Raw genomic sequence first — 26,150 nt, 5'->3', positions numbered from 1 at the left:
GCTATAGTTTCTAATACTCTATAGAGTTTAATTTGACATTCTTATTTTCTCTTGGTTTTCTGTTCGTGAGACTTTTCTTCTCAGTAGATAACAGGCTTCTTGTGAGGAAGTCAGTGTACACACATCAGTAAGTGTTTATACACTGACTTCCTCTGGGAATCTTGAGTATCAGTGAGATTATGAGTTTGATTCAATTATCATCATCATCAATTTTATCTTTTGTTGATATTAGGGGGATGTATGACTGAAATCACTCTACACTTTTCTTCTCTTTGGATGAGTTTGATATTTCACATGAATGTGTTCTTCTTGGATCAGACAGTGTTAGTTTTATGAAAATGAGCCAATATTGAGGCCTCGAGCTCTACATCGAAATCTCACAAAATCAATGATAATAGAAAATTATATATAGTTTATGTCCTGTAGTTCTGTATGAAAGTTTGAGGATTCTTTGAATATGATCTTTTTTAAAAACAGCTAGCCAGCCAACAGTATTAAAGCAGTGTTTATATGTGAGTGTTTCTTTTTCTCTGAGTGGCATGGCAAATAAACAGTGTGCAGCTGCTGTACTCCTAGGTGACAGAGGGCAATGAACTATGCTTGTCTGGAATACCCACTTCTGCTGGTTTTAGTATAATGCAATATCTGTGCTAGTTTCCAGGCAGCAGTCTAAAATCTCCAGAAAATAAATGATGTCTCCGAAACCAATACACTTCACCTTTGGCAAAGAATTTGAAAATTTTTGTTACATTTTATCAAGTGACAAAAATTTTAGATGGTATGTTTCTAAAATCTCTCAGGTGTGAGCACTATAGTGCTCTTGCTATTACTTGAGCATCTTGCTCAACTATATTGCTGTTATTGCTTAAGAAATAATAAAAGTGAAAATGTGAAGAAAACGAACTAGAATTAGAAGGAATTTTGCTGTGTCAATTACGTACATCTACTATAGCACTTATCAAATTGTCATTATTGGATTGTGAAAAATTTTTTGAGGACAGGGACTATACTTTACTTCATTTAGGAATCTAGCACATTGCATGGCTCATTTTAGTGCTCAGTAAATAGTTGCTGAATTTATCCATATGTTTTTGTAGTGGGCTAATATATAATGAAACGTTAATAATTTAGACTGAGAATGAATTATTGATGTTTGACTCATTGACAAAAATTGTGTATTCATAGATTTATAAGTAACAGTTAACATGTCACATTTTATACTTAAAAAATGTTTTTATGTTTTTCTTATCTACTGAATTCTTCAGCAAGCGAATGACATTCATCCTGATGGCCCAGAATGCTGGACACACCCTGTGTACATAAAACCTGTGTGTGGGCTTGACCTCATAGCTGAAGATGAATAGAGTGTGGTTTTGATTTCATTTATTGTGGAAACATTTAAACCTTCTAAATGTAAACCATGTTCTTTTCCTTTCCTCATTTAAAAAATTTATTTTCCTACAGATAATATTCTACCTATCTTGCCTCATCTATACAATCAGATAGCACTTGTAAAACATGAAAATTACCCTCACAGAACACTAGAGAACTTTCTGAGTATGGGACCTGCAAGAACTGATATTAATTCATAGGGTAACATGATAGGCAAAGCTATTGGATAAAATATGTGTGAAGTTTAGCTATAGGTCACCATTTCCCACCCCTCCCTTCCCCATACTCATTCCTTCTGCTATAAGGAAAAGTAGAACTTTTTCCTAAATTATGCTTGCTCTCAAAAGATAAGAAACTAGTGAGTCACTTAACAAATACCTAAATGTTTCCCGTGGTAATTATATCAAGTCCACGTTTCTCAGGATGAAATTTCTTCCCCTTATTTGGGATATTAAGTTGCCTTTTGGAATAATTTATGGAAAACTTTATTCATATAGCATCAAAGTTAACAGGCTTGGGAAATAAATATAGATCAAATCTTGACTCCACTTGTTAGTAGCTGTGACAGAAATTCCTGTTTTGCTCTTCTGGCCTCCATATACAATCCCCTTCTTCCTAGCATCTTCTAGTTAGAGGAAGCCATGTGAGACAATCTTGGTCAATGATAAAAAAACAAAAGCCTGTTGGGTGGGGCTCCTGAAGAAGCTAGGAGATTCAGCTAGTATGACTCTTTTCTTCTTCACTTTTTCCTCTTTTCTTCTTGCCTTGAGTCCTGTAATACCTGAAGGTACAGCAGCTACCATGTAACTATGAAATAATAAGCATGCCATGCTTGGTGGAGCAGAAAGGAAAAGAGCCTCCTGTCTGTCCACATTGCTTAGCAGCTAAAATATAGCTGAATTGCCATTTTTGTTTGTTTTTAATAACAGCAATCATTTCTTATTTAAGCCATTGAAGTTGATTATTATGTTACTTACAGTTGAACACTTTTCTAACTCTGTGTCTTCAGTTTCCTCACTTATAACTTGGGAATATTAATACCACCTACATCATAGGGTTGATGTGAGAGTGAAATGAAATGACGTGAGAGGCATAGGAAAGTACCTGGCTCAGAGTAAACACTTAATAAGGAATAGCGCATATCAATATTCCAACTTAAATTTTTCTTCATTATATTTAGTGTTAGAAATTTATGTTGTAATACAAATCATGCAGTTATAACATTATTTCTGCCTCATCTCCCAAGATTGTTTTTAGGACAATTTTGTTAAGGTATAATTTACCACAGTAAACTGCACATATTTAAAGAGATCACTTTAATTTTTTGTTAATTTTGACATATGTATTACCTGTGAAACCAGTATAAGGCACCAACATAGAACAGAATAGAGTATGATTTCTTCTGCCTGGAGGGAGAAAGTCAGAAAAGGTTTCAGACCATCACCACAATTAAGATAATATATCCATTACCTCTAGTGATTTCTAATAAAACGTTTGGGATTAAGTCTACTATCTTGCTATTTTTTATATTGTTTATTCTGATCCTTATGTTTTTTTTTTCTTTGTTACTCTTTTCTTCTGACTTTTGGGTTGATTGAATATTTTTTTTGCGTTCCATTTTATTTGCTCTATTGCTTTCTTAGCTCTACCTTTTATTTTATTTTTTTTAGTGGTTGATCTAAATATGATCTAGAATATGTATCTTTAACATAGTGTAATCTATCTAAAGGTAATAGTCTACCTTTTTGTATTTTCTACTTCCTTTTCACACATTCCACTTCTCACTTCACAAGTATAATAATGTTAATCAGTATTATTCCATGTATACCCTCTCCTGAATTAACTTTTTATTTAAAAACGTTCAAACGACTGTCTATTTTTTCTGGTACTAACATGGCTTATCGAATTCATAATGTTTGGGGCCTTGTCACATCTCTAACCTTATCTACTGCCACTTCAACTCAAGGAATACTGATTTTCTTACAATTCTTCAAATACATCTTGGTATTTCAGACCTACATATCATATAAATAAATATATATACACATATACATACATACATATACATTTATATACACATTTCTTTCTGTCTGTAATACCCATCCCCTTTAGCCATTTTAAGAATTTTTCTGAAGAATTTTATGTCTGTGAAACTTTTCTTGACTACTCTCCTCCAGGCAGAATTCTCTACTCTGTTCTACTTAGGTGCCTTATATGTACTTGTATCAGATGCTCTTGTGAACCACTTCAAATATTCCTGGCCTTATCTCTTATTCCAACCACAACCACAATGACCATTTCCATGAAGGTGCTGTCCATCTTTATGCAGGCACAACCTGAAAGTGACCCGCCTTGGGCCCGTGCAGTTTACCTCTCTCCCTCCTATCCCTACTTCCAGGAATTCTTTACTTGATGGTGAAGTAGCATGGGAAACCCTTGAGATTTTGCTCAGCTCTCAAGTGTGTGAAACCCAGAAGTAATGGGGGTTTAATGCCCTGAGGGGATGCCCTTGACCAATGAAGAGCAGAGTAATGGATACATGCTTTTTGCTTTCTTTCTGTTGGACATTATCGGGGTGGTCCTATAAGACTGAATATCCAGCCATTCAATGATGAATCTTTTTTGACTCTTCTATCCTCCCTGCTTTGCTCTCTCTTCTCTAACTCTTGTTCCATGAAATCAAACTTCTTTGTTTTAGGCTCTGTATTCTAGGGAACCCGGGCTGAGACAATACATTTATTGCCTCTATAACACTATATTGCAATTATTTAAATATCTGTTGTTCCCTCCAGACCAGTGATTTTTCAAACATTTTATAGTGGTAATACTTTATATCGAACCCTGAAATATAAAGTCTGTAAAAGTAGAGCAATTCTGATTGAAATGAGATTGAGGGCAGAGGCTTTGAAAGGCAAACAAACAAATAGACAAGCAAAACAATGTACTAATTAAGCTATGAACTTCATGAGAGTTAGAAAATGTCTTATTAATCTTTGACTCACTCCTAAGAACCCAGCAGGTAGTCTATAATGTTTGTTAAACTGAACTAAATTGAATTGAGGGGAACCGAAGTCTAGAAATATAAATAATATTTAGGATACAGTGATTATGTATAATGAAAGAAATTAAACAGAAATATAATTCTAACTATTTTTCTGGATATGTGATGTTTAGTAGAAAAGACAACAATGCTTTTTCTGTAAGCTTAAGTTTTTCCATTTTTGACTTGGCATATTAATTTTCAAACTGTTTTCCTGATTTCTGCTATATGCGAGCAGTAATAGATTGAAATTGAATTTTTAAAAATCCCCCAATTTGTTAAATTGTTTAACAAATGTGAAAGCTATGGGAAAGTTATAATAATTATTTTATAGTCACAAATGTGGAATGGCTAAGATAAAAAGTTGAATATAATTTCTAAAAAGTAAATATGCTACTATAAAACCAAAGAGCCACAACGGAAGCTTCTCTTATGTATTCTGATTATAATCAATACTGAAAGGTGTCATCATTTCTTAAAAGTGACAGAAACTCCAGAGGAATAGATGTGTCAAATTAGTTATTGTGAGCAAGGATTTCTGAACACTCAGAAGTAGGGAATAAAGCCCAAATGGAAAAACCTGGCCAGGAATTTATGCTTTAAAAATGTTTGCAAGTTATTTTTTTGTTGTATTTATAAAGTATTTTATCAATTGATCCATCAGTTCACCCCCTCACTCATCCATTGTAATGGTTTTGAGGTTCACATATAGAAAGCTTACATTAGTATTTGTTCTTTACCATCAGTGAATGATTTTTTTTGCCAGTCATGTTTCTTTAAACAAGAACCTTGAACTTTATGGATAGCAAGTTAGTGACTGATTTCCACTTTCTTTATTGTAAAAATTGATCTTATTTATGAGATTCATGAGCAAGATACAGTCTTAAAATACATCCATCCAATCATTCAACATAAATGTCCGTAACGCTTACTTTATGCTAAATTCTGAGGATTCAGTAGTAAAATAGTTCATAGATATTAGAAATGGAAGGGACACCAAAAGATATTAGAGGATGGGCTGGTGAAGCATAGTTATTGACTAATGACATAATTATGTAGAAAGGTTAAGCGACTTGCCCAAGATCACAGAGATTGTAAATCACTTCTCCGAATATATAAAGTTATTTTTAGGTATTATTTTTATTTGCATGAATTCTCTCTCTAAGCAATACCGAATGATAAACTGTGAAGATAGCCAATGGCAAAAGATAGTTGTGTAAATGAGAAAACATTAAAAAGGAAACTCATTGAAAGAGGGAGGGTTAGATTGGGATGGAGAGAAAAAAAAGATTTAGAATCATTTCAGTTCATCTGGAAAGTTTTTAAACTTAGATTCCCCCCCACACCCCCCGTTGAGTTTACATATTGTTTAAAAAATAAAAAAATAAATTAATGTTAATGGAGAGTCTAACATGTTTCAGGCACTTTAATATATATTAACTCATTTAATATTCACAATGACTGGTGTCATAGTGTATGTGTAATTTCTTAGTCCAGAGTCTGACACACAGCTTTCAGGTTCAGAAACTGGGATATTACATGGACACCTAGAGGTTAACAGGCCCAGACAAATTGATTCTTCCTAACCAAATTTACAAAAGTCTGATTATAAACCAGAGCATCAATTTACAAGTCTCTATGAAGAAATTAACTGCCAAGTAGACTAGAATAGTCATGTCAGCTTGTCAGCACATTTTATTCCCTGTAGGAAAGGAAGCTTGAGAAATGAAATTAAGGACAGGAGGATGTCAAAGAAGTATGAAATTAAAAGAAAGTGAGTTGGATGCTTTTAATAAGGAAATTGCCATATACTTATTGGAACTCAATGTGCCTTCTCTGCCAAAGACTATACCTGTCTGCCTAAGGGGGCTGAATATTATTTTCAGCCAATCAGGTCTCTCTCTGTTAGTATGTCTCAGATCATAGCCAGTTGGGGACTTAGCTGCAGCAAGATAAGATTGGGAGTGTAGTATTGGATTATAATTAAAAATTTAAAACAAGACGTGGAAGTTTCATACAAAATTTTAGGAAGTAGAAAATGGTTATGTGGAGCAAAATGAAATGTCAGCTCTGGGCTTCTTAACATGTAATATTGAAAATGCAAAATTAAATAAATGTGATAAAATTTTCAAAATAGATTTAAAAATAACTTTTGAAACTCTTTAATTTGGACATCCTTATAAGGAATAAATATACAAATCTAAGATAAAAACTTTCTGAAAAAAGAAGGGTTACATCAACTAATAATTGTAGAAGGAATGGGTGCTAGAAGTTGAAGGGGAACAGAATATTTATATATTATCAAAACATCTCCCTAAAGACTACTTATTAATTATAAAATGAGAAATGGCAACTTTACAGTGGAAAAACCTGATTTAACACTACCTTCTTGGTTATCAAAATTAATGTCACCAATGATGTGATAAACCGAGATTTAATTCCTGATGTGATGTGCTCAGAAAGTCACAATATAGTGTTCCTTCCAAAAATGCATAACCTGAATCTAATCATGTGGAAACATCAGACACATCCAAAGGTACTTTTGAAAAATTTCAATGTCATGGAAAACGAACTGTGGACTGTTCTAGATGAAGAAGACCAACAAGACATGCCAGCTACCTGTAATGTGTAATTTTGTTACTGAATCAGAAAAAAATAACATGTAAAGGACATTATTGAAACAATTGTAAAAAAAACGAGATTGACCGTGTATTAGATAAAAGTGTTGTATAAATGGATTTGATAAATGCACTATGGCTACATGAGAGAATGTCCTTGGTTCTTAGGAAATGAACACTGAAGTATGTAGGAATGAGGGCATAATTCTATAAATAACTCTCAAATGATTCAGGAAAAATATTTTGTGGTGTGTGTATGTAAAGAAAGAGAAATCAGACATGGCAAGATGATAACAAATGATGAATCTGATCAAAGGGTATACAAGAGTTCTTTCTTCTAATTTTCCAGCTCTTCTTTAAGTTTGAAATTACTTCAACAGTAAAAAGTTAAATAAAAATAAGAGAAATTATTAATCACCTGCCTGAGAAATATATTCTTCTCTGCCTGAGTCACTGTCACTGAATAGAAAGCATTTGATAGTAAAACTGTGGACTCTATGAGACAGAACTGATGGCAGAGTTGGTAGATAAACTTGCAGTATTATTTATCAGTATAATTCAGAAAACAAAGTCAAGTTGCTTATAACTCTCTCAGAAGATTTTCACCTTATATGGATAACTTAGTTCATTTTATAAACATAATGGGGCTCCTATTAGATGTCAGGAACTTTGCTAGGCACTGGGTCTACAGTGATGACTGAGTCTCCTGTTCTCAGCTTACTGACAGTTGGGGCTGGGGGACGGCTATAAAAACAAATTTAATATGCAACAGTGAAAGTAAACAGAAAAAGTTAGGGGCGAACTCAGTAATGAAGATGATATCGTGGAGGAAGGGGTGGCATGATTCAGGGGAATGACAACGAGGTCCAGGAGTTTTCTACTGGGTGGGGATGGAGGGAGGAAGCAAGACAGATTCCCAGCAAAGGGAGCAGTAAGGGCAGAGGCAGGTGATTTAAGAAAACTTGGGCCATTTGGGGACTCAAGTAATTTGGAATTGCTGAAGTGTAATATAGATTTATGATTATCAGTTTGTAATAAGAAAAGAATTATTCTTTATTTTAGTTTATAGTTTACTTATAAATATTTATAAGACATTAAAACAGTATGAAATAACTGACACTAGAGAACATATAATACAAACTGATCCTCTGATAAACTTTATTTTGTATGACATGGCATCTCATTATAACTTGGTTTTCCTCTTTTGACTTTTGTACCTATAGCAGTTTTTGTCAAATTTGAATAACATATGGACCCTTTTTAAAGAAAAAAATTCTCTTAATTCCCAATAATCACATCTTCAGATGCTTAGAGGTGGGTGAATCTCAGTTTGAGAAAGGCTAAGTTAGTAGATGAAAGTCTTATTTTATGAAATGTCTTTCAATTACAAATTGCTATTACAAAAGAGGTGTTTTCAATTGGCAATATTGTTTAGGATTATCAAAATGAAAATGAAGCAAATGATTAAAATGTAATCACTAAACAATGAAAAATATTTGCAACCTTTGAGTCCAAACTTAATATTCTCAATATGCAAGCTTTACGAGAATTGTTAAGTAATACATGATCAAAGAGCCCAGGTAAATAATTTTCAAAAGATGAAATAAAAATGATTAATAAATATTTAAAGTGTTTATCTTCAGTAATAACTAAAAAGCTATTTAAAATGAGAGAACATTATTGACCTATAAAATTAGTAGGTGTTTTAAAACATTATAACCTGTGTTGATGAGGATTTTTTTTTTAGGCAAGGCAATCCTTGATTGACCTCACAGATTGCAAGGACCTTGTCAGCTTACGAGCCCTTATTTTTTTATTTTTTACGCCTACAGCACCTGGTCTTCCTAGGTGGTCTTCCATCCAGCTACTAACCAGGCCTGACCCTGCTCAGCTTCCGAGATCAAACGGGCTTATTCAGGGTAGTATAGCCTTAGACAAGAATTTTTAATAGAAAAAAATTTCAAGCAATCTAAATATTTAACAGTATGGAAATAGTTTTAAAAACATGCATTGATATAGTATGACATTACTTGGACAATAAATTAGTGTTTTTGAAAGTTTCTAAATAATAGAAATGCATATGCTATCATATTAAATATAAGAGGCAGTGAACAAAAGGTATGACTTCACCCTTGTCAAAATATACATAGAGGATTTCAATAATTATACCATGGTAATGGAAGATGTTATCAGTAGGAGAAGCTGGATTAAAGGCATATAGTAACTCTCTGTACTATTTTTGCAATTTTTCTGTAAGTCTAAAATTATTTTGAAATGAAAAGTTGAAAAACATACATACATAGAAAAAGGACTGATAGGAAAAAAATAACAAAATTTAATACTGATTTCTATGTGGTAAAATAAGTTGTTTTTCCCTTTCATTTTAGAAATGCTTTTCTGTAACAAATTTTTATAAGTTATGTATTATATAATTATTTTTAAAAAAAACTTCTCCCTTTAAAGAGGAAAAAAAAAACTGAACTGAAAAGAAAAATGCTATCGGCCACAATCAATTTGTTAATCAATGTGGCAGCTAAATATAAAAACATAAATGTGAGTGCCAAAGAAAGGATGCATGTGGGTGAGGAAAAGATAGACACGTCAACTGGTTAGGGATGCATTTCACAGGTGGATGTGAAGTGTGAGAGTAGATAATAAAAATAAGGACTGAGATAGATCGGGCAGGCTGTGGCATTGGGAATTTTATTTTAGCAGTAAAAAAGAGAATGAAGTCTTCTCAAAAGAAGGTATATACCTGCAATATTTTATGTTAGAAGAGAATTAGGCTAATCCTCTGGGTTTCTAGGAAGCACAACCATAGTAGGTTATGGGAGTATTCCCAAAAGGTTTGTTTTTAATAAGTCAAAATCATTTGCTTTAGGTAACCATCTTTATACTTTTCTTTATCACAGACTGCTTTCTAAGCAACTCAACTTTGAGGTGATTCAGGCCTTCTTCTGAAGAGACAGCCTCTAATCTTAATGAGTGACAAAGGTAAAATCACCTACTTAAATTAAGTCCCTCTTGATCTGGACTTTTGTATAAAATATTATTTGTTCAATATTAAATAAGGACAAATGGAAAAATGAATATACACTGTGGTGTCATTAAGAGCTGCACCCGAAAAACTGCAGCATGTTGGACATTGTGATTCTCAAATTTTTCCTGTCTCAAGACTACTGAGATGCATGACATTCTCCCCTCTATGCCTGGGGACTCGCTAGAGCAGTGATTCCGGAGAAGGTATGGTGAGCAGGGACGATGTGGTTTGTAAAATCACATCTCCATGCATATCCAAGTCAATTCTGAAACTGCCCCTTTTCTCCTGCATTGCCCCCTCCACCTTAAGAGTTATTGCTAGAACCAGAATCTTTAACATTTATCTGAGAGGATCATTGTTTTCAGCCCCTTCTCACATATTGGGAAGTCAGAACTTGCTCCTAGAGAAGCACCTTGGTATCAGAAGTTGTTCCCTGGAGAGAAACAGTGAGAGGCTCCACTTTAATTTTGAGCCTGATTCCCAAATTTCTTTGTCCATAATCAGATTTTAAGTCCCTGGCAGACACAGATCAGGTCTTATCCACCTTTTTTACCCGACTCAGGCTTAGTCTTTAACTTTCAAAAAGGTAGTTACTTAGTAAATGATTATTGAAAATGAATGCTATTTTTCATAAGGGCAAATTATATTCTTTCATAAAGGGAAATATGTTTCTTGCTATGAAAAAAGTAAAAGGTTGCATAAGTACAAATTAAAATGGAAGATATAGAATGTGTAGCTTAAAGCTAAGCAGCAGCTTTGATCTTTGGCTGAGTATTTGAAAAAGATTAAAAGGGTTATTAAAAATAGGATCTAAAGATTTAACAAGACTCTTTATAAAGGGCCTGAGAATGTGTCTAAATCTACATAAGCTCCTGAAGGCTGCAGATGCATTGTACTACGTGGGTGGTTCCTGATAAGACCCCACCCATGCCTCGAGTGTGTTACAAGAATTCTGAGTCCAGAGCCTCTGCCTTCTGAGTGTGGGTTGCAATTGCTCCTTCAGTATGAAAACTGAGGAATGACCAACTTAAAGGACATTTTCTTTTTTGCACATAAACAGTGCGATTAACGTACTCATGCCTGGGGCAGGTTAGTTTATTAGGCCTGTTTGCTTCCTGCAAAAGAGAATAACAATAATTACCTCATAGACCCGATGTAAGGATTAAATTGACATGGCACCTGAGAAGTAGTACATATATGCTGAATAAACAGCGGTTTTTATTTTGTTCACAAATTGAAATTCAGTAGTGTGTTACAAATGGCTAAGTGTATGAGAAATAGAATTGCTAGGTCTGTAGCTTACTTCAGCTACGCTGTAGTTTAGATGGGCTTATGCTAGCAGGGCATTGCTGCCATGTCTACCTGTGCTGGAAGGGAAAATCATTTCTCCGAACTACGCAACTGGCATGCTTCTGGAGTTTTGGAACCGTGATACACTTGTAAGTTGGATGTCACCTTGCTCTTTTCCGTGTTCATTTAATATTTATCTCTCTTTTCTGAACATTGGCTTTTAGATAAAGTAAAAGACATCACAACTTTCACTATCAAAAAAGAAACCTTTCACAGTAGTATCAACTTTTTTTTTTACTTCCTGTAATTGATGCTTCTGTTGGCTTCCATTTAATGTTTACTAAATTGCAAACCTTGGACCTTCAATTAATAAATGACTTTCTCTATAGCACCTAATGAGTCAGACTCTGGGCTTGAGTCATTACTCAACTCACTCTGGAAGGACATTTACTTTTCATTTTTTCATTTTTTGACAGATTTTTAATAAGTGCAATAAATGAAAAACTATGATGATTAGAAATCTATAACAAAAATCATGGGAAATAGTATAGATCTTGGCGAAAACTTGCCATTCATAGGATGACAGTTGTTTGTATATTTGTTACAGTAGAACAGAGAAACTGCAGCACTACCAGTGCCACCACTATCAAGAGAATATATTCAGTAAACTTAAAATTACCTATGAAGCTGTGTTGTGTCATAATATGAGACTCCCACTGGGAACAGTGACTAGGAGTTACTTACAGAAAACTGATAGGGTAGATGGCTTAAAAACATTAAGAGAATATCTATATCTGGGCACCGTGTTTTTTATGATGTGTATCTAAGGTACAAATGACAATTTGGCACGTGGAAAAGGTTAATTATGTGACAAGTAGATATTAGAGATAAAGTTTAGGACTTTCATGTCTTATAATAATTGATACATACTACAGTGTGACTATGATCTCTTGAGTTAAAACATTTTAGTTTTGGTGGACACCAGGATAGGACATCAGGACAGAGGCAGGGAGAATGAGGGTTGTAATTATTTAGAGTGGGTGCTTCAAGGCTGACCCAGATTCTGGGTTAGCGTGATACTGGTACCTCAGGCTAATGACTTGTGCTGTATTTCAGAACGTGCCATTGGCTCTTGTGACTGTGGGAGGAGTTATGGAGTGGAAAATTATTTTTATGAATGCAGCTGCAGGGCACTGTGCGGCTTCAGGGACAACAGAGAGGAACACCAACACCAGTGACAACCGAGATGAGACTTGAGCAAATGATTTAGTTCCAAAAATTGCCTCAGAAAGAAATAGTAAATTTCATCTGGAACTATTATGAAGTTTACGTTTCCAAGTGCACATTAGCTACAAAGCCAGTAGACATTTAAATAGGATTTTCAAGCTGACACTTTACCTAAACTTTATACTTTAGCTTAAATTGGAGTGCCTCAATTCACTCATTCATTTCTGCACTGGAAAAGAGGTTTTTATAGTATGTCTTAAAGCGCACTGAGGATTTATTTGTATTAATATCATAATTTTGCTAAGTGCCAATAAATGCTATGCCTTATATTCATTTTCCTGTTAGGAAATTGCCTAAAAGAAAATATTTCATTGTAAAATGTAAGAAGTATGCCATAACTAGTATTTCCACAAGCCAAGAAGCTATTTTGTATCTACAGCTATATTTGTATCTATTTCTAATCTATGTCCATATCTATTTCATGTCTATGTCTACAGTGTATGTACATCAGTTGTCATCTTGCTGTATTATAATTATTTATTTACTTTTCTGTCCCCCTCATAAAACAGAATTCCTAAGAGAAAGAAATTATTCTTTGTATCCATAGTGGCTAGCACAGTGCCTGGCTTCTTAAAAGCACCTAGAAAATATTTAATGAATGAATGAAATAACGAATAAAAGTTTTATATTCTATAAGTAAGAAATGTGAGGCAATTTTTTGTATACATCATCCAGATTAGTATACATCTATACTAATCCAGAAAATAATGCTGAAACAGTTAATCCTTTTCTTCCCTCCTCATCTTGTCTTCCTGATGACAGAAATTCTATTTTAGTGTGATACTCACACGGCTACCTCCTGTTGATAACTAGTGGGCACAACTCAGTTTGGTGATGGACAGATGGACAAGCCTGCTGTTGTTCTTGGCCATAAGAATGCTCCTGCCTACCCTCTTAGATTCATCAAATATGCGGTTCTCCCTCCCGCCCCCTGCGTTTTTTGTTTTTGTTTTTGTTTTTGGCAGGACTAGACATATTTGCTCCTAACACTGTCTTGCCATATTTGCAATATTAATTATTTGCTATAAGCAGGCTTTGGAAGACAGATAAGAAGGAATCTTTTGAAAGATGTATGGTATCTAACACAAAAAAACACTATGGAAAAAAGGCCATAAAATATTACTATTATGCAACTGAAAAGGGGTAGATCTCTTTTTCTTTTTTACCACAGTGAGATTGTTTCCATGGGAAATTAGGTTGCAATGTATTTCCGGAAAAAGAGGTCACGATTATAGTATCAGTCTGAATTGTTCAACTACATGACTGCACAGAGTTATAATTCATTCATATTTTATGTATAATCATAGACGTAAATAGTAGTTGCTTCAAATAAGTGATATAAAGTACAGCTACATAGATGAGACATTGCCACATTACTTAATTTTTAAAACCATATACAACATTCAAAAGCATTTTAGTAGATATTTTCTTTAGTAGAAAAAAGGAAATGGAGGAAGGAAATTAATATTTATTTAGTTTCTATCATGGGTCAGGCATTTTTATGCCTTTTCCTATGTTTTAATGTAATCCTCTGAACTACATTGTGAAATAAATTTTATTGTGATTATTTTATAGAAGAGAAAACTTAGGCTCAAAGATCATAAGTAATTTACTTGTAGTCACGGAGCTAGGAAGTAACAACACTGATTTCCAAATGAAGTCTTTTCCAACTCTCAAATTTTTCCTCTATTATGTTGGATTAGCCAGCATATGGTCAGTTTTCAAGGAATTTGGGTTTTTATGATGTAAACAGCAGTGTTTTAAAGGATTTTCCATAATTATGAGTGGTGTCTTGGATGCCAACTAAAAATATTTCTGCTAAGTGAGTTGGGTTACTTGTCCCCTTTTTCAGATGAGTAAGTGGGTTGATTGAAACAAATGATTCAATAATGTGATGCAGGAGAAGCAATCTCTGAATTTTCGGAATGACTAAGCCAGAAAGCAGAGTGTTCCAGTGCTTCACAAACATTCTTTAGGAACAACGGGTCCTCTTTCTGGAAGTCAAGGTTTGTGTTGGCTATCCTGTTTGCCTAGAGGATCTGCGTCTAGGGTAGCATGATGAGGTCTCAGTAGAGTTCTTAGTTTCATTCAATTCATGGAGTACCAGTGATCTCCACTGACAAAGAGGGTTGAAGTGAGAATCACTCCAGCCTTTTGAGGCTGTCTTTGCAAACACCAATTTGTGGTGAGAGTTTTCTGAGACCCATTGGGATTGTTTCCGTGTATATCTGGACCCTAAGAGGACCCTTGAACCGACCGCCCTTTTTTGTGTGTGCGGAGCAGGGACAATGCAGGCCCTAAACTTCCTCCGGACAGTTCAGCACCCACCCTCCCTCACCCCCCACATACACCTTCCCACACCCTGTGTGGTAGCAGGGTGCATACTGAAAAGATTCTATGTGTTTACCGCTTTCCTGGTGCTACTCTGGATGGTGAGTCAGGATCACCTCACAGTGAAAGGACAGCCTACTGGACCAACTGCTGCTACCTTGTAACTAAGTAACGTAATGGCTAAATTGGATTAACTCTGTGAAGTAGCAGACTGCCAGTTGTCATCCTAGTTTATGCAGACAGTGCCAGAGGCAATTTCTAACAGTGGTAGATAATGGGTTCCCACCCAAAAGCAGCTTCGATTATATATAGTATGCCTGAAAATGAAAGTTAATCAAGACAGAATTATCTTGCTAAAATTTCACAAGCCAGTTTCATTCTAACTGAGTTACAAAGGTGATTGTAATATTTGGAAACTGCGCTTTGGAGAGAGGCTCTGGAGAATTATCATTCTAAAATGTGGTTCTTAATTTTTTTCACCTTTTTCATCCATCCCCCTACCTCACCCTCACATCTGGAAACCATCAATTGTTTTTTTTTATATCTGTGAGTTGGTTTCTGTTTTGTTTGTTTTGTTTTTTAGATTCCAATTACATAAATGGAATTGTAGGATATTTCTCTTTGTCTGTCTTACTTATTTCACTTAGCATAATACAAACTGCCTGTATAAAAATAGTCATGGGACTATAAAGTACTGAATAGGAAATATAGTCATAAATATAGTCATATAATATTGTAGTAGCTATATATGATATCAGATGGGTACTAGACCTACTGGGGTGATCGCTAATATAATATTGTACATAAACTGCAATTGGAAAAGACATTAATTTCAAAAAGTAAATAAATAAATAAACGTGGGTATAATTTCCATGATAAAGAAATAGTCATTATTTATATTTAAACAGATATTTATTTCTCTCTCTTATCTTTTTAAATATTGCTTCAATAGTATGTTTTCCTATAATTTAAATTTAGTGATTAAGCTATATTTAAAATGATGCTTCACCATTGATGAGAGAAAGATCACCTAAAAAGTTGATTCAATAGTATATTATTTTGAGACTGGATTTGAGCCTAGTTCCTATTAATGAAGACTATTTCCCTTTTCTTTCTTTAGGATAGTGGAATTGAAATAATCTGTTTTGTCTCTTTTCAGTCATGATATATTCTAAGCTTAGGTAAATAAACAGAACTAAAAATAACAGACCAACTCCGTCTATCACTTAACTCGAAACTGTCACTTTTCATTTCATCATTATTTTCATGAGCAGTAATATGAAAATTCTCTGTCAAAGGTTTGCTTCTTGGGTTTTGATTACTTTGAATGGAAATTTAAACACTAAATTTCAGAAATGAATTAGGGGGAGCAATGGAGTGAGTCTTGAACAAGGAATCAGGATGCTGGTTCTGGTCTTGGTTTGCTACTACATTATGTGCCTGGACAAGTCACTTTAAATTTCTTAGCATTAGCTTACTTTGCTTTTAGAACCAAGATGGTTAGATGAGGATACGATGGCAAATGGGTATCCCCTTGTCTACCCCCTCTGATCACTTAGTAATGTCTACCTAGAGAGCTGCACTGGGGATGGTGGTGAGCCTCTTCCAGACTCAGATGATTGGAAGATTGGGGAAAAGAGAGCCACTTATTTGCCATCCCTGAACTCGACAACTTTTTGGGTCATTATCTGCTTCAGTTATGACTTTCATGATTTATTTTTAATTTTTAACCTCAAGAAATGTTCTCTCTATATTTTAATAGAAGACATTTTGAAAACTTGTGAGCAAGGAGACTTAGTCTTTGAGATCATCTAGTCACGACAAGGCTGATGTACATAAAAGTGCTTTGAAAATGTAGAGCACTATTTCTGTTATTTGAGGACAACATGGCTAATTAATGCTAAGTTTTCCATTGATTCCTTAGGGTCCCCTTCTTTCATGAAATTGTTGTTGCATGAATGATGCAGCTTTTTTTAGTAAATTTCCTAAAAGTTCGTTTTCCACTGACATTAAGCTAATTACGTGTTAAATCATGTAGTATAGACAGTAAACACTGTTCGCATTCAAAGAGCTAGAGAGCTAGAATCACCAGGGAATATTAAAAGGAAGAGGTAGAATTTGAGCATGGTCCAAAATGCGCTGAAATTAGAAGTGCATTGTTAAGTATGGGACAGAATTTGAAAAAAGCAAACAATAAGATGGAAGCACAGTTTGGGACAATAATCAGGAAGTGTAAACTATTAGATTTCAATAAGGACAAATTTAGATTGCTAATAAAAATATTGATAATAGTTCACAATTATTTACTCATTTATCCTACCAACACTTTTTGAGTACTTCCAATGTATCAGCACTTGTACTAGATAGACACTGAGGGTATGACTCTCAAAAAAATGGACAAAAATCTTTGGTTTTATAGAGTTTACATCCTAGTGGGAGAAGACAGATAATAAGCAAAGCATTAAGTGAAATATATAGTATGTTAGAGAGTAGTAACTGCAAAGGAGAAAAACAAACTAGGGGAGGAGACAACGGAATGGTTACGGTGAGTTGCAATTTTGGACAGAGTGTCCAGGGAAGGCTTCACTAGGAGGGTAATGATTGAGTAATGAAATACCACATTTCAGCCACTCTGCTAAATGAGTTATACATTGAAGAATGTTTACTATTATTATCTTCATTTTATAGATGAGAATCCAAAACACAAACAACTAAACTCATTGAGAGTACACAGTAATTAAGTATAAGAGCTGCCATTTAAATCCAGGAAGTCTAATTCCAGAGTTTATAGTTTTAGTCTAAAAGTCTTAACAAAAGTCCTTGAAAAGGCTGTGAGGGATCAAAAAAATGGTAGCATTTTAGAACTGGAGGGAAATTTACTGATTGTTTAATCCATTGGTTTTTAAATTGGCCAGCTTTCCAGATTTCTGGACTCTGCCCCCTACATTTTTGATTCAGTAGGTTTGGGGTGAAGCCTGAGGATTCGTATTCTAATAAGTTTCTAGGTGATGCTGATGTGTAGGCATCTCTTTGGGAATCATTATAGTCCAGTGGTTCTCAAACCTGTATGCATGTTAGAATCACCAGGGAAACTACCCATGCCCTACTACAGGAGATGCTGAGAGCCTGCATTCCGTTGGTCTGGGCTGAGATTCTGTATCAGTGACTGCGACGCACATGGAGGATTAAATACCACTGGTCTAGTTTGACCCTCATTTTACAGATGAGGAAACAGGTCTGAAGAAATGAGCTATTCTCTGCTTGTTTTGGCTCTTAGCATTCTGTACATTGTTTCTTACCCACTTGGTTCTTAATGGTATAGGGTCAGAGGCTGTCTTAATCTATTTGCTACACAATAAATGTTCAGTAAACATCTATTGTTGAGCTACTAATGTTGAAGGGAATAGGGAACCACTGAAAGTTTTTGATTAGCAAAGTGACATACTGTATATTGAAAGTAGTATTTTAGGAGGATTAACTATTTTATTTAATAGTTAATTATTAGCAGTATTTGTTTAAATTTATTATTTTTTATGGTGACATTGGCTAATGAAATCCAATAAGTTTCAGGTGTATACTTTAACAGTAAGGCATAAATATATTTACACTGCGTGTTTACCTTCCATAGTTAGATTTCTTTCTGTCACCACATATTTGAACTCTCTCTCCTCCCCCTACCTTCTGGTAACCACTGGTCTATCGTCCGTATCCATAAGTCTCTGTTTGTTTATCTTGTTCATTTGTTGCTTTTAGGTTTATGTCCCACATATAAGTGATATCATGTGATTTTCAATTTTTTCTTTCTGGCTTATTTTGATTAGCGTGATTATCACAAGGTCCATCTATGTTGTTGCAAATGGCAGTATTTCATCTCTTCTTATGGCTGAGTAGTATTCCATTGTATATATGTACCACAGCTTCTTTAGCCAATCATCTATTATAGGACACTTCAGTTGCTTCCATGTCCTGGCCACTGTGAATAATGCTGCTATGAACATTGGTGTGCAAACATCTTTTTGAATATGAGTTTTCAAGTCTGGGGTAAATACCCAGTAGAGGGATTGCTGGATCATATGGTAGATCAATTAGTTTTTTGAGGAACTTCCATACTGTTTTCTATAGTGGCTGTACCAATTTGCAGTCCTACCAGCAGTGTATGAGGGTTTCTTTTTCTCTGCGTCCTCTCCAGCATTTGTTATTACTTGTCCTGTTGATTATAGCTGTTCTAATGGATGTGAGATGGTATCTCATTGTGGTTTTGATTTACATTTCTCTAATAGCTAGCGATGTTGAACATCTTTTCATATATTTGTTGGCCTATTAGTAGTATTTCAATAGTTAAATATTAATTGTATTTTAATTAATTTAGTATTTTAAAGTGTTTAAATAGTTAATTATTAGTAGTATTTTAGGGGGAGATGTGATGATCTTCCTACTGCAATGTTTCTGTAGAGACCTGCTGCTCAAAATGTGATAGAAAGACAAATATCACATGATTTCATGTACATGTGGAATCTAAAGAACAAACCAAATAATGACAAAAAAAAAAAAAAAGGAAACAAGCATGCAGAGAATATTTTGAGGGCTATTAATTGGGAAAAAGAGTTGGTGGATAGTGCAAAAGGGCAAAGGGATTAAGAAGAAACACAGAAGTTTGACTGACAATTGTAAGACACAACATCTGTCAACAGGTTTATAGTCAAAACAAAACAAAACAAAATGCATGAACAGATACATTTGGGAAGTAGGTTGTTTTAGATTTAGGACATCCAAAATGGCTTTTCTACTGTTTATTTCCACTGATGACCTTTTTGAAAATCCACAGTTCGTTTTAACACTGCTAGGTTGATTATCTCACATTCTATAACTCTGAAAGCATTTCATTTTAAATTACACTCACTGATAAATTACCACCAACGTTTTGGATAGCATTTTGTTTTATATCCACTGTACAGTTTTTCTCTTGTATGCTCGACATGAAATGCCACTTTTTTTTTTGTAGCAGAATATTTAACTGTTTTTAGTAGTAAGAGAAATGAAAATACTTTCTCATTGATACGCTAATTTAAGCCACATCACTTTTTAAACATAAATTTATTTTTTTAATTAGTTTCAAGTATTCGGTACATTGGTTAGACATTTACAATGTTTATAAAATGACCCCTCAATTGCTCCCTCCTTCCCCTGACTCTCCACTTTGCCATTATATTAATGCTAACTGCATTCCTTCCATGCTCCCCATGCCCAATTATCAACTACTAATTCCCTAGAAATTTATTTTTGGCTCTTGGCTCATATGTCTGTGTTTTTTGTTTTTTTTTTTAATCAAACTTAAGTAAAGAGAGCTCATGTTGAGAGAGAAGTAATTATGATTCTAGTGACTAGATCTTGGGTGCTACACCTATGGATAGCCTGAGATTTCCTAGGAAGAACTGGTAGGAAAAATAATTTAGTGGTTCTCAGTATTGGCAAGAAATAAAATAAAGACAAACAGTGTTCTTACAGGGGAGGAGGCTTGCTCTACAGCAATCAATATGGTAGGATTAGAAAAGACCAACATGGATCAACCCCAAAGTGCAAAAAGTAATTAAGGGCACAAAAGGCACATAATACATGTCAAGTTCAAAAGAGAAGCCGAGAAATTACGGAATGAAGTTTGGAGTTTAAAAATGACAGAAAGAGGAAAGGTGGAAAATGACAGAAACATTTCATGTAAGACTGAAAGTGCTGCAATATTACTTGGGACACAAAAGGTCAGCAAACAGACTAGAATGGCATCTAATGGATAGCAAAGGTAATCCATTGACTAAGAAGTTCTTGTAGACATTGATTTAAAAAAGTAAAATTAAACCATTTGTTTGCCTTTATGCTCTCAAAAAGCACAGTCTTGCTAAAAAGAAAAATCAGTTTAAAATGAAAGGAGTAAAATTGTTCCTCGAAATGTTACCAATCAATAGGTGGTAAAGAAATTGAGAAATTTGAATTCTCATGTAAGATTAGCTATTTTTTCTTCTAAGATTAGTAGTGTCCAAGGCCAATAACTCAATCTTAGGTTTAGAAATCCTTTTTAAAAAGTATTATGTTGCTTTTGTGCATTTTGTTCTCAAATCACCCAATGTAGGCCATTTTTAACAATTTCTTGGCTTTCTATCTATGTGTCAGAGTATGACACCTCTGGCCCTTACTAAGTAAAGCAAAGGAAACACCAAGAAGAAGTCCTAGAGAAAGAACTTCCAAACCTAGTAAACTTTTTTTTTTTTTTTCTGAGGAAATATGTCTGAAGTAGAGCTTTGGAAGAATGGCTATTGCTTACTCTGGAAATCTTTCATCTTAATCAATTTGGGTTTCTACAGCAAAAATACCATGAATTAGGGGGGTTAAAGAACAACAAAAATATCATGAATTGGATGGGTTAAAGAACACATTTCCGGAGGCTGGGAAACTTGAGATTTGCCAGCAGCCTCTTTCCCAGCTTCTTGTAGACAGTTGCCTTCACATGATACAGATAGACAGACAGACTAATTTCATCATGAGGGCTCCACTCTCATGAACTAATTACCTCTCGGTCTCCATCTCCAAATACCATCACATTGAAGATTGGAGTTTCAACATATGAATTTTGGGGACACAAGTATACAGTCTACAGTATCCTTCGAGATACACATTTTCCAAAGAGACAACATTGTTTTTTCTTAATTTCTTCTTAAAAGCAGGATTGAAATAATGGGTATGTTTGATGCAAAACCAGAGGGGTTTTCTGTTACTCTCTCAGAAAAGATTCAGAAACAATTTCATATGAAAGTGTTTTTTTTTGTAGGACAACATTGAATAATGAGAATTTCATATAGTTTAACCCAATATACATGGATGAGGGAGTACTACATTAAGATTGGTTTTGCTACAGTTCTGTTCTCCTGTCTGCAGGTATGTTTCTCCACTGTGATTAGAAATCAACTCATTAAAGCAAAACAAACAAGCAAAAAAGATTTTACTTTCGCATATTTTCAAGGACAGAAATAAAAGAGAGAGCTATGGGGATATAGAGTACGTAATGGTAACTATCACTAGGAGAAGAAAGTTGGCTGTGGGTCTGGACAAAGTTGCAAGGAAAAAAGGGCAAGACAGGGCCTCGGAAAGGTACCCTGAGACTTAGCTTGAAGGGGATCAGCTGAGGCTTCCCAGTTCTCCATAATTTCCTAGAAAATCATTAACCCTGGGAGCCGACAATGGTTAGTTTTTAACAGTTTGGGCTCTAGAATTAGTATTCTTAAATTGAACAGCTGAACTAAGTTTGAAATTTATCTATGCACTCCAGTTTTGAATGTTTCATCATAATATTATTATCTCTTAAGTATAATCACAAACCAAGTGCTCATAATTTATTGAACTTTATGTGGTTCAAAACTAATAAATATTTGCTTAAGAGATTGAAATTTAAAGTCAGTTCCAGAATATAGATCAAAATGGTTTTCCATGTCCATCTTGGTATTTTTCAATGATTGGTCTTTATGATTTCAGCGGTGGTGCCATTTCAGTGTTTCCCCCCAGGATGGTGCCAGTCCTGCGAGCATCATGACCTTTAGTCTCTGATATGCTCCCCCAACGCAGGGTGTTCTCACACTGTGGTTGGCTGAAGGAAGGTGGCAGCCCAGGGTGGGGCGGGGGGTAGGGGTGGGGTTCTTTTGGCAATCCAAAGTGACATTTTGCTTTCTCAGAAGAAACTCTCCTTAGCCTTGTGAGAAATTTATATAACTTCGAGCTAAATGTGGACAGTTGTTACATGATAAAAATGTATTATTTAGGAGAACGGGGTGAAGGGTTTAAGAGGTACAAATTAGTAGCTGATGGATGGTCACGGGGATGAAGAGCACGGCATAGGGAATGCAGTTAGCATTAATATGTTGGCTAGGTGGAAGGTCAGGGGAGGGAGGGAGCAATTGTTTTATGAACTATATAGATGTCTAACCAATGTACTGTATACTTGAAACTAATTAAAATAAAGAAATAAATTTAAAAAAATATATATTATATATATATATATTAGGATATGACGATCAGAGACGTGTGAACTAAAGGAAGAAAGAAGAAATAGCTTCAGTTCCACAAATTTGTTGTTTGTGGAATACTGCATATTTTTTAATATATAATAGATTTTCCTATGAATTGTTATGGAGAATTTTGTGCGTGTTGGTGAAAGGGTACAAATAATAATTTAGTATAATTAGAAAGATTTCTATTTGAGATAACCTAGCTTATGAACCAAGAAATATATCTTATGTGATTTGTTTCACGTTTTGTGCTAAATTTGTCTCTGTTACCTTTTGTTGAAATATTATGATAAAAGGAAAAAAAAACCAGTTGTGGATATAACTACAACCCTAAAGGTCTGTTTGTGTGTCCATATTTTTTTAAAAGCTTATAATAAAATAATTTTTACTAATATTTAAAACACCTAAAATATCTTAAACAGTTTTATTGAGATGTACTTTACATTTAATATAAATGTTTAAAATGTATGGTGCAGTGGTTTTTAGCATATTACAGGGTTGTGTAATCATCACTATACTCCAATTTTAGAACATTTTCTTGTCAGCAAGAAACCTCTTTAGCCTTCATTCCCCCATCCCTCCACCCTAGGCAACCACTACTCTGTCTTTTCTATTTGCATATCCTGGCCATCTCATAAATGGAATCATACAATATGTGCTTTTTTGAGATTGGCTTCTTTTAGTAATGTTTCATAATTTTATAAGGTAATAGTTTTAGAATTCTTTAAAGAAAATTAAAACCACTTCTATCAAATCATTCCTAAGGGAACAACTTTAAATTATTTTTTTGTCTGTTTCTTTACAGTCTTTTTCTATTTATTTGTTTGTTATTTCAGTCATTAATTAGTTTCGTAAACATTTATTGAGTATGTTGTATGGATCAATCACAGTGCTGGGCACTGGGTATACTGAGGTACACAAGACAAGCAACTCAGTGTTGTTGTGGAATAAATATAACCATTGCAGTGAGTGCTACTAATGAGAAAGTACAGACTACTTGTACTGTGCAATATGGACCTAATTTAATTTTTCTAAAGAATTTATTTAATATATACCTATGTATATGTAATATATGCCTATGTATGTATATGTATTTTAAATAATTGAGATCATAATATGTACAAAGTTTAGTATTTAAAAAAAGTCACAAATATTTTTCTATTTCTCTAAATGTTCATTGAGAATACTGTTTTTAATGACTTCATAATTTTCTACTGGATAGATACATTTCCTGAAATTTAAATTGCTCATAAGTGGCATTCATCCTGAGGTTTAAAGTGACAAAAGGCTTACTTGTGAAAGCATATGAATTTATAACCAATACCTGGCAATTAATTCCTTTTAATACATGTCTGACTTATACCTTTTGTTTCAAGATCCTATAGGATCAAGACTTAGGATATATGGTTCCCGGAGATGAAGAGGTGGTTGCATTACTCCTTGCTTTAATCACCACTCCCATTGTCAATGCTTTAAGATATTTGGGAAATCTCAGAGAAATCCAATAGAAGGGATGACGACAATTATTGCTTGGCTTTCACGGGCCCCTCTGAATCCAAACTGAGAGCAATTTCTGGACTTGGTATAGGTACTGGATGATTGTGGGGACAGGAAAATACATCATTGAAAATCAACTTTTTGAAGAGATGGTGACTATCATCGATGTTTGTAAAGTGTTCTCTTTGATATTTATTTATGATTTTATTTTCTTTTTATTTTTTTCCTTTCCACTTTTTTGTTTCTTCTTGTTTTATTCCATTTCTGTATGTTCCCACCTTGTTTTGTATGACATGCCTTCTATATATTTTAGATCACTTCTTTCATGTGCAGGTCAAACCTATTGTCAGCTGTCTCACTGAGGTCAAAGTCATCCAAACATAAATACTCTTGATCTCTTTCTTTTCACCAACCCTTTGTGTATTGCCATTTTCTTCTCCACTTTTGCATTCTCTCCTTTGTTTTCTTGTGCTATTTGCTCCGTCGTCACTCTTTTTTGACTTACTTAGGTCGTAAAGTCTTTTTTTTTTTTTTTTTATTCATTGATGTAGCTGGTCCTTTTCAAATTCTGTTGTGCTTTGGGATTCTGTATCTCTCTCCATCTCTCTCTCTCTCTTTCTTTCTCTGTATTTAATATGTGTTTCACCTTGGCTCTGCTCATTTATGTTCCTGAATTTCCACAGCGGCTTCTTGCACATCCTATGTAGACTTCACAGAGAGCAGTAAAATTGAAAGGACAGGGAAAGGACAGCTTTTGTAGTCACTGATGGAACAGCAGCTCCAAATGTAGATTCACTTAGAAACAAGACTAACTGAAGAAGGAAATTTCCCTAACATGTTGCTCCTGTTAAGATGTTTCCTGGCTTACATTCAGAGATTCATCAATATTTTCAAAGAAGACCTGCAAAAACAGGCTGGTCCTCTAAGTGTGATTATTTATAGAGCCACACCCAGTTTTTTTCCCATGGACAGTGAACAGAACTGACTATTTTAGAAAATTGCAGTGGGTGAGATATTTAGGAGGCAACTGTGTAGAGCCACTTTGAAATTTAAAAATTTCACTCCATGTGATAAAAATGGTTATTCAAGAGCTCTTACCCCAGCTTGCAAGAAGAGAGGGTCAAAGAGTCAAATTGACAAAACTTATTGTGGGACTACTCCATGCCATGTACTGTGCCGAGTGCTGGCAGCTTGTAGGTGAGTGAGCATGTATAGTAACTGCCCTGGTCATAGTCTAACAGAACTTGCATTCTTCCGTCAGTTTATTCATTTACTTATGCAACATGAGTGAACAGTCTTAAACCTTGATCTCAAGTAGTTCACTGCCCAGATGTTGCTTACCGTCCATGGGAATTCATGCTTTAGATAAGGAGTTTGGGGAATTCATGTTTTACATATAGAAAGAATGTCATGTAAAACCATAGTATGTAAAATTTAAGATTGATACCAAATTTCAGATTTCAGATTGATCCAAAATTTTGGAAATAGCCAAGGGTTTTTCATAGTGGCCTTTAACTACTAATTGGAAAATTGGACTGGATAATTTCTAAAGTCCCTTTTGGTATTAAAAATGTTTCTGATGTTATCCATGTCTATTTTATGACTTG

General features: G+C 34.5%; 1 protein-coding gene across 6 annotated transcripts in view; it reads left to right on the top strand.

The window, feature by feature from the left end:
* The window catches only part of SLC44A5 (solute carrier family 44 member 5), a 343,060-nt gene that overhangs the window by 101,542 nt on the left and 215,368 nt on the right, over positions 1 to 26,150 (top strand). For 3 of the 6 annotated variants that reach the window (XM_036235318.1, XM_036235310.1, XM_036235307.1), the window contains exon 1: positions 9,503 to 10,044. The exons of the other annotated variants lie outside the window; for them this stretch is intronic. In XM_036235318.1, coding sequence (XP_036091211.1) covers positions 10,032 to 10,044 — 13 coding nt within the window. In that variant the 5' untranslated portion in view covers positions 9,503 to 10,031. Of the gene's footprint in view, positions 1 to 9,502; positions 10,045 to 26,150 lie in introns of those variants that run through there. 6 annotated transcript variants of the gene reach the window in all.

Source organism: Rousettus aegyptiacus, unplaced genomic scaffold (assembly GCF_014176215.1).
Source record: "Rousettus aegyptiacus isolate mRouAeg1 unplaced genomic scaffold, mRouAeg1.p scaffold_m13_p_1, whole genome shotgun sequence".
Taxonomy (NCBI): Eukaryota; Metazoa; Chordata; class Mammalia; order Chiroptera; family Pteropodidae; genus Rousettus; species Rousettus aegyptiacus.
This window is presented reverse-complemented; position numbering and strand designations above follow the sequence as displayed.